The sequence below is a fragment of the Equus quagga genome, chromosome 13 (genome assembly GCF_021613505.1).
Source record: "Equus quagga isolate Etosha38 chromosome 13, UCLA_HA_Equagga_1.0, whole genome shotgun sequence".
NCBI classification, from domain to species: Eukaryota; Metazoa; Chordata; class Mammalia; order Perissodactyla; family Equidae; genus Equus; species Equus quagga.
Window position 1 is genome coordinate 35,415,105 of NC_060279.1, and position 9,174 is coordinate 35,424,278.

The 9,174-nt window shown below is 40.4% G+C and overlaps 1 protein-coding gene across 2 annotated transcripts; it reads right to left on the bottom strand.

The window, feature by feature from the left end:
• Positions 1–4,230: 4,230 nt before the first annotated feature.
• On the bottom strand, positions 4,231–7,815 carry LOC124250459 (T-cell surface glycoprotein CD1a-like). 2 transcript variants are annotated; one of them, XM_046682326.1, is made up of 6 exons: positions 7,460–7,815; positions 6,869–7,135; positions 5,882–6,160; positions 5,392–5,505; positions 4,964–5,054; positions 4,231–4,794 (listed from the first exon to the last, which is right to left on the bottom strand). In XM_046682326.1, exons 1-6 carry the CDS (start codon positions 7,518–7,520, stop codon positions 4,752–4,754), a joined length of 855 nt encoding a protein of 284 aa, XP_046538282.1. In that variant the 5' UTR covers positions 7,521–7,815; the 3' UTR covers positions 4,231–4,751. The 2 variants fall into 2 exon arrangements, with proteins under 2 accessions (XP_046538282.1, XP_046538281.1); XM_046682325.1 differs by having other exon boundaries at positions 5,392–5,670; positions 7,460–7,809.
• Positions 7,816–9,174: the final 1,359 nt, after the last annotated feature.

Genomic DNA, 9,174 nt, shown 5'->3' on the forward strand with positions numbered 1-9,174 from the left:
CTGTACATTACTTATTTGTAATATGTCTACTTTTCTAATATTTATTACTTTTTTAATCTTTTAACAGAAGTTTGTATTTTTATTTTCTCAAAAAGCCAGCTGTTAGTTTTGTCAGTCATCTTTATCAATTTTTCTTTTGCTTTTTAACTTTTACTGCTTTTAAATTAATTTTCTGCTTTCTAAATTCTTATTGATTTTTGCTCTTTTTCGAGCTTCCTCAATTAAAATGCTCATTTATATGTTTTCAGTCTGTCTTATTTACAAATAAATGCATTTAAAGCTATAAATTTCCCTATACATGTCACTTTAGAATCATCTATGAGCCAGAAAAAGAGATGTGCTCACCTATGTAAAAACAATGCAAAAACTAATACGTAGTGACCACTGTTTAAAAATCTCAGAATAATTAAAATTAAACAAAACCAGAAAACACAAATCTATGAGCGCAGATATGCACTTAGTTCACAGTCCATGTCCGCTTCCCATTTTAAATACTGAGGTACTGAACTTACAAATTACCGCAGAAAATTGAGCAAAGCATAAAGAAATCATTTCTGAAACTTATAGACCACATCAATTATCAAATTCACCATGTCGTTTTTAACTATGGCATCTGGACCAGTCTCTCTCCTGGACTTTTCATAAGTTTCTAACAAACCCTGACGAGGAATCAAAGTGCTGGTTCTGCTGCCGGGCGGGTGAGTGACTTTGGAAAGGCTCCCTGGTCTTCATTGTTTTCTTTAGTTAAGTGGAGGCAAAAATATTTACTCTCAGGGTTTGCATAAAGATGAAAAGACAATGTATTACAAGCATTTAATAAAACAATAACGTCATCAAATTCACCAATTACTGTTTCTAGCCCCCCAACTAGCATCACACAGAAAATGAGTTTCAAAGCAAAAATTGCTAATACTAATTTTCATGATACATGATATAGACTGTTTTTTCCTTTATTCTTGTTAAAATTCCTCCTAATCTCTTACTTCTGCCTGTAATGAAGTAATAGGTAAAATCCAAGACAGCGTAAGAATTTAATAACATGAGAACATGAATAAGAAAAAAGCAGAAGAGGAAGAAATCAATTTTAAAAAACAGAGGAAAAGGAAGAGGGAAGTTAGAGAAATGTTGCAAGTAAGAGTAAAATTTAGCCAAGAGTTCCCTGAGGTTCACATGCACCGGAGAGGATGCTTTCAGTCACAAATGAGAGAATATCCAACTTCTTGGGCTGAAAAAATAAAGGGAATTTATTGACTGACGTAACTGAGAATCGAGAGTCATTCAGGCTTTAGCGAAGTTCAATCTAGATCCTTTCACGTGCTAATGACTTTTTTTAACATTTTGTTGTTTTCAGAATTAGTGACTTATAAATGATAAATGAAAGTTGTATATATTTAAAGTGTACAACTTGATGTTTTGATGTACATATATGTTGTAAAATAATCACAACAAACAAGCCAATTAACATACCCATCGCCTCACATACTCACCATGTTCTTTGGTTTTCTTCTTCTCTTTTATGGTAAGAACACTTAAGATCTACCCTCTTAGAAAATTTCAAGTACAAAATTTCTCTGTCTTCTTGCCTGTATAATTTCATCCTCAGGCTTGCTTCTCTGATGCTAAAGAAATGGCTTTAGTTGTTTCAATCTTTATCCTCATAGCATAAAATCCAAGACTAGAGACGACATCACTTTCCCCTACATTCAAACACAAGAAGCACGCTTCCTATAGACTGTGCCACCTTAGAGCGGGTGCCTGGCCCTGAACACCCCAAGCAAGGATAAGTGGGATCTATGTCATGATTTCACTGAAATTATTGATTACCTGTTCATCCTTTAGCCTATCACATCTTCAAGGATGCTTTCTCATGATTGCCTTAGGCTGATCAGAGTCCAGGACTGCAGAGGACGATGGAGTCAACCAACCAAAAATCACATGGCTGCTGTATTAGGGTGAAAAGGTCAATTGGAGCCTAGAGAGGCAACCAACTGGTGTAACCCAGGTAGGAAGACTGCAGCGGTCCCACTGCTTGCTCTCTCCCATCCCATAGTTTTCACCTTTCCCTCTCACCTATCTCAATTTTATTTTCCCAAATTTCCAAATGTGCGACTGCTGCCACCTGCACTGATTCCCTCTGGATGTTCTACTTGCCTTAGGCATCCTCGTTCAGCCCCCTAGACAAATTAGAGTTAAGTCCCTTTCCCTTAGTGCAATCCAAATAAATTGTCATGCTAAGAAAGAAACAACAAACAGTGAAAACAGTAAACTGTAGAATCAAATTAAGAAGGCAAAATTTTCACACTCGGAAGATAGTGACGAGCTTTCTCCTCCACTGCTTGATACCTAACAAGTCTCTGCTACATAGCAAGTGCTTAAGAATTAGTTGTTGAAATAATTAGTGAATCCTAAAGTAATTGAAGTTTACCAATATGTATGTTGACTCATACTGCTGTTTGGGGTCATTATTCAGAAAGAGTCGATCTTCATTATTCATAAATTCTGTATTTGCTAATTTGCCTGCCTGCTGAAATTTATTTGTAACCCCCAAATAATTACTCACAACAGTTTCACAGTCATTCATGGACACCTGCAGAGTGAAGCAAAATTTGTCACCCCCCTCATGCGTTTCTAGCTGAGACCCAATAAGGTACCTCTATGCCTCCTTTTTTCAGTTCTCACACCGTAAACAAGTGTCCTTTTCACAGCTCTTTAGTGCCACATTTTCTGCACGTTTCTGCTCATGGTTGCTGGTTTTCCCGTTCAAAGGGCCCTGAAGCATAGTGCTAAAGTTCTGTCTAGTGTTCCTAAGCATGAGAAAGCTGTGATATGGCTTATGGAGAAAATGCACACATAGATTAAGCTTTATTCTAGGACGAGTTGCAGTGTTATGGCCATGAGTTCAGTGTTAATGAGTCAACAATGCAGTAACCCCAGAAAAAGGTAGAGGACATTCGCTGATCTGTACGTGGAGCCACTTCAGAGTGTTAAAGAAATGTCAATAACGCTTTCATGAAGCTATGGAAAGTTGGAAATGGAGCTAGATCTGTGGATTCAAGAGATGATGACTGCTTTTTGTTTGTTATTAAAAACTTAGTGGACAGCACGACTGTGTCACTGAGGGCCCAAGAAATTTACTATCACATTACCGAGGGTGGGGAAAATGTTAAACAATGTTTGACTGGTGTTTTATTATAAAGGCATACTGCATATATAAATATTATAAACATATTATTTGGAAGTGTATATATTAAATAAGGTGACTTTACAGAGAAATACACTTAAAACAATGCTATGTATTCGTCAGTTGATGCTAATGTGCTGATCAGAGGCTCACAGGAACCTAACGTTGTATTTCCCATAGAAGTGATGGCTCAATATTCACTAACTCAGTGTTCCCAGTGACTTTAACACAACAGACATGAATAGGGAGGATGTACTGTATATTCTCTCTTTGCCTTGATCTAATGTCAATCTTGAGCATCAACATTCCTGTTCTCTTTTTGACATCTTCTATTCTCTTCACTGACACACTTACAATACCTATATCAGTGCTTCTCAAATTTTTTTTTTTTTAAAGATTGGCGCCTGGGCTAACAACTGTTGCCAATCTTTTTATTTTTTTTCTGCTTTTTCTACCCAAACCGCCCCCCTGTACACAGTTGTGTATCTTAGTTGCACGTCCTTCTAGTTGTGGGATGTGGGACGCCACCTCAATGTGGCCTGACGAGGGGTGCCGTGTCCATGCCCAGGATCCGAACCCTGGGCCGCCGTGGCGGAAAGCGAGAACTTAACCACTCGGCCATGGAGCCGGCCCCAGTGCTTCTCAAATTTTAATGCACTTATGAATTCTCTGCTGATTTTGATAAATGCAAATTATGATTCAGTAAGTCTGACACCCAGGATTCCATATTTCTAGCAAGTTCCAAGGTGATAACTCTGCTGTGTGTCCCTCAACCACACTGAATAGCAAGGGCCTACCTTCTGCCTTCCTCATCTTGTTTAGAATACCTGGAGCAATAGTTTCACTCCGATAGGTCTCTACAGTTCAATAATAAGAATGGTCAGAGGCAACATTGTGCTTCTCCTCAGGGGCTCAGAGAAGTCACTAAGGAACTAGGAAAGTGTGAGTTTCTTGGCCAAGTGAGAAGACTTTTAACAAGAGGAGCATCAAATGTCTCAACTACAAACACTCAAGAAGGAAAAGAACAAGAAAAGACAATAAATTTGGCATAAATTCAACACAGATTTTTATTGTGAACATGTTACATAAGGTAAGACACTTGACCAAGGATACAAATACTAAAAAGATGTGGACTTTGTCCTCTGAAAGCTTAAACTTATAATGGGAAAAGGGATCCAAACAGCTGCAATCAAGGGCAGGAAGCAAGGAGTGGATTTGGCAAAGTACAGTTCAAATGTGCTGGGAGTTCAGACAAGTCAGAGACTGCTTCCACTTGTAAATCAGGGTAGGCCCTCTGGAGGAAGTGACATCTCAAAAGGACCTGATGACTATTAATATTTGAATATGTGGGGGTTGTTAGGAACTCATTCTATTCAGAGTTAAATTTTGACTTCTAAAGTCCTGGAACCCAGGTCAGAACAACAAATCCTGAAAAATCACATTTAGCTTATGTTGAAAACTGATCATCAAGCAGAAATAAACAACAAAAAATATTGTACAAGAAGAGTTGAGTGGATGTCATCTTCATGTTTGGTTTAGATAAATCCTGAGCCCCTGTACTGCTGGGATCTCATTGTGAAGGGAGAGGAGTTCTTGGAGTTGCACAGGGTTTCCTGACAAGAACAGAGACAGAGACGGAGATCACTCTACATGAGGTGGAGGTGAGAAGTGAGGGGTAAGAAGGAAGGGAGGAAGAGAGCCGAGGAGAGAGAAAACAAACAGGATGGTAAGACAAGTGGGGAATGGGGCAAAAACTGGGAAGGATGGATACAAAGAACTCACCGGCGTTTCCTAAGCCAAAATGCCAGACCTGTCAGAAGGACCAGGGACACTATCACTGCCGCGAAGATCAAGCCCATGGAGCTGTCATTTTCTGTGGATTTGGTTGAACACTGGGTGTTATTTCAAATCCACCACACTCTATTGTATTCCCCTAGTATTCCTTTGTTCATTTGAGTGTCTATCTCATCAATCTCCTCTCTTCCTATTTCTTCTCTCATCCCTCTTCTGAGATCAATCCTTCATCTAACCCTCAATATCCTATTACATCTGCACATCCCTCATTTTCCACTTTTCTATTTCTTGGGTAACTTACTTTTATTTCTTTTGGGTCTGAAGTCCCTAGAAACCCAAATTTTCCATCTGGCCCTGCTGCTCTTCTGGAGGACCACCTACTCCCATTCCCAGCTTGGGCCCCGGTTCTTCCTTACCCCAGGAGAGGATGATGTCCTGGCCTCCTAGACTGCTGTGTCTCACGCGACAAGACAGGCCAGCTGCCTCAATGGCTTCCACATCCAAGGACTTCCGAAGATACCATGTCCCATCTGCATTGGGCAAGATGTCACTTCGCTGAGTGCCTGGATGCTCCTGCTCGCCCTGCATCCACATCACCCAAATAGGCTTCGGATGGAAGCCAGAGACATGACAAACAAGCGTCAGATGGCCAGGACCGGAACTGGGGCCAGTGGACAGCCAGGCCTCTGGCTTTACTGCAGAGGAGAAGAAAGATATTGAGATGAGGACTCTAACATAGATTTAGTGGTTCATATCTATTATCAGTTTACATATACACATCTTCCCCACCTCTAGGAATCTGTCACCCATTATTCCCTCTCCCTCTTGGTTCCTTCATAGGCAGGGGTTGATGGAAAGGTGTGATTTTAGAATAGAGAAGAGTTAGAGGAAGGGTGCAGGACTGACCTTGTCGCTGGAGATCTGCCTTCCCCGCATCAAGAATTCCCAGGAGGAGACGTGGGCAGGTGTCACTGAGGAACCTGTCTGCTATTTCTAGGCCGACTTGATTCAAATTGAATAGTCTACAGGCATCCTGAGCCCTACTTCCACCCTGTGGAGATGGCAACCATGAAGTGTTCTGGAAGCTTATGAAATCTGATCCTTGATAAGCAACCCGTATGAAGCCTACTGAAGTTTCCCCAAAGCGCAGCTCATAACCTGCTGTTGTCTGTACCTCAAAGGGATCTGGGGAAGAAGTGTTGGCCATTAGTGGAAAGAGGAAGTAAAAAAAATGAAATGAATGGAAGCAAAAGATGATAGAATGAGAAGGGAGAAGTTTAGGAGATTTGAGGGAATTGAGCAAAGTTTGGTTTCGGAAGAGGTTTAGAAAAAGAGGAATTGGTGGTAGTTGGAGACAGAGGAAGAGACAGATGACACGAAGAAGGGGGAAAGTTGTTTACAGAAAGCAACATGAATAGTGTGAGCAAGAGAATAAGGTTGGACTCAGTGTGAAAAAGTTGGGATTATAATAACCTAGGGCGAATGGAATGCAATAGGTTACAATGAATGTATCAGCGGAAATTGCTGAAGGGATGGAATGGGGGAGAAAATCACACCTAAGGAGTCAATCAAAGATTAAGGAGGCTGAGGGTTTCTGGTTGGAGTCCAGAGAAGGGGCTGATCACAGGAGACTACTAATGGGAGATAATAAGGCACAAACCTGCAGTCAATGAGAGGAGAGTTTGTAAGCAGCAGAAAACTTGAAGCTTTTGAAGAATCAGGGTCTGCGTTATACCTCTTTCCCCAAAGTGTATAATAGCAGTTTAATGATCAGGAGAGGTAAGGTTCAGAAGTGAGAGGAAGCTGTCTCAGAGGAATAGGAAACTCAATGAGACACATACACACACACCTCCCACCCATAACCCCACACCCCACGGAAGGAACTGAACTCACATTCAAGTTGCCATTGACTGGCACGGTTCTGAAATGCCCGAATTAATTGAATGGAGAAGGTAGAGCATAACTTTTCTTGTTCTATCCACTCCTCGTTGCTGAAGTTGCCCTTGGACCATGGCCACAGGAAAATGTAATTGCCTGAGTTGCTGTCCCACTTATGAGTCTGCAACTCATCCACCCAAATTGAGCCCAGAGTTTGTACCCAGGAACGGCTGTAAAAGGTATGGATCCGGATGATTTTGAAGGAGATCGGCTCCTGGAAGCCTGTGGCAAAAGAAAAGATAAAATGAGGACAAAAACAGATATTGAGAGGGAGGCAGAAAGGAGAAAGAAGGGTACTAGAGAGGGGAAACTTAGAATCGGAAGGAAAGGGGAGCCATAGTTATCTTAGCAGACGCTTGCCTGCCCCAGAGCCCCATGCTTTAAATTCAACCCTCAGAGGGGCACAGGGACCTGGTCAGGGATAGTCAGAATGGAATGAGGCTGACATTCTCACCCTCCAGATATATACTTGGGAAAACCCTCCACACACACACACACGCACACAGACCCTCTTGCACCCAACTTGGCAAATGCCAGACTTCTTACCATCTTTATTGTCACAACCTGGGAGGAGAATCACTAGCAATGAAAGCTGCAGAAACCGCATTTCATCTGTAGATGTTCTTTCCTTCTCTCAGAAAAGTTGGTCTTTGATTTCTGTTCTAAACAAACCTACTCCACAATGCCTCTATTCTGACTTCCTTCTCCAACCAACAGAAAAGCCTCTCATTAATCACTGTCTACTCCTTCCTTAAACCCTGGACTGTCTTCTCAGAACCTCATTTCCCCTCCAGTTCTGTGGACTGCCTGTTCAGACTCATTTCACCCCCAGTTCTGACTCATGTCTCTGGCTCCTAGTTTCTCTCTTTGCTCTAGTTTCCAATTTTTTCATCTTCTGCTAGTTCATTTCCTGTGGAACAACTCTTATGTGGCATTGGAAAGTCACTTTACTTCTAGACCTTTTTTTTTCTCTCTCATCCAATAAAAGTATGAAACTAAATGGCTTCACAGGACCCTACCTAATCTTCTCATGACCCTACCTCATCTTCTCATTTCCCTACTCTTTTCAGTCACTCTGTCCTTCTCTAGATCTTATGAATATTCCCCAAATATTCTCTTCCCCTGTCTCACCTCCACCCCAACTCACTCATTTCTCTGAGTCTCACTGATTGCCGTATTTTCTTTTTCAGAATCCCTATGATTGCCCTGTGTAACAATATAAATTACTACCAATTCTCCATTACTCTTAGGGAAGAACCAGTATCCATCACAGAGACCACAGGAACACTAAAACACATAAAGAAAAAGCCTGTTTGATGTATATTCACTCACGAGTCACTTAGCATGTGCTTAGATCCAAGCATCTTGCTACTCTCATGAATACCCCGTTGTTGACAATGTGATCACTTTATTCAAGGAACTGTTAGTCTACTTGAGAAGAAAAATACTTAAATGAAGATATATAAATCTTTTTTTCAAGATATATAAATCTTAGTGTGCTGAGTTTTATTATACTCTAGAGACTCTCTAGACAAAAACAACATGCTTAAAACAATATCTTCTAAAATGATGACCCTTAACTGAAGTTTGTCCACTCAGCTTCTAGACTTCAGTGGTTTGCTGGGGCTGTTACATCTATAGCCCTATTGTGCTGGATCCCCAACATCTAACAGAGTGCCTGGCAAGTGGTAGGTAGTCAATGAATAGTTTTGAACAAATGAATAAATTCGGTTCAGTCATCCAATGATTTTTTCAAATTATGAATATCTTCAACATGAAATTTTTTTAAAACATGAGAAAGTGCTACTTGTAACCCTACTTGGTGAAACTGGAATCTTATTATTTTATTTAGGATGAAAGCATATGCCAACAAATGGGGAGTTTACACAGAGGGTCCTGCTGTAAACCTATTACTTATAACAACAAACCAGTGAGAACTTGTGGGAAGTGAATAGAGTATTCTAGAATTATCTATCCAAGATTCCCTTCTTATCGTTCCTACTTGAATGTTCCGTGCTTATCTTATCATAAGCTAGTCCACTGGATATTCTGGCCTTCATTTTTCATGGTGTTTATAAATATTTCACCACTCTTAAATACTTGTTTGTGCTTTGTCTCATCTGGATAAATGTGTTTAGACTGTTTATTTCATTATTTCTTGAATAACAAGGAAACAGAAATTATCTCAGGCTAATTTAAGAAGGAAATAATTTTGGGGAAAATTAAGATTAAAACATAGAAAGCTGGAAAGAGCTTCTATC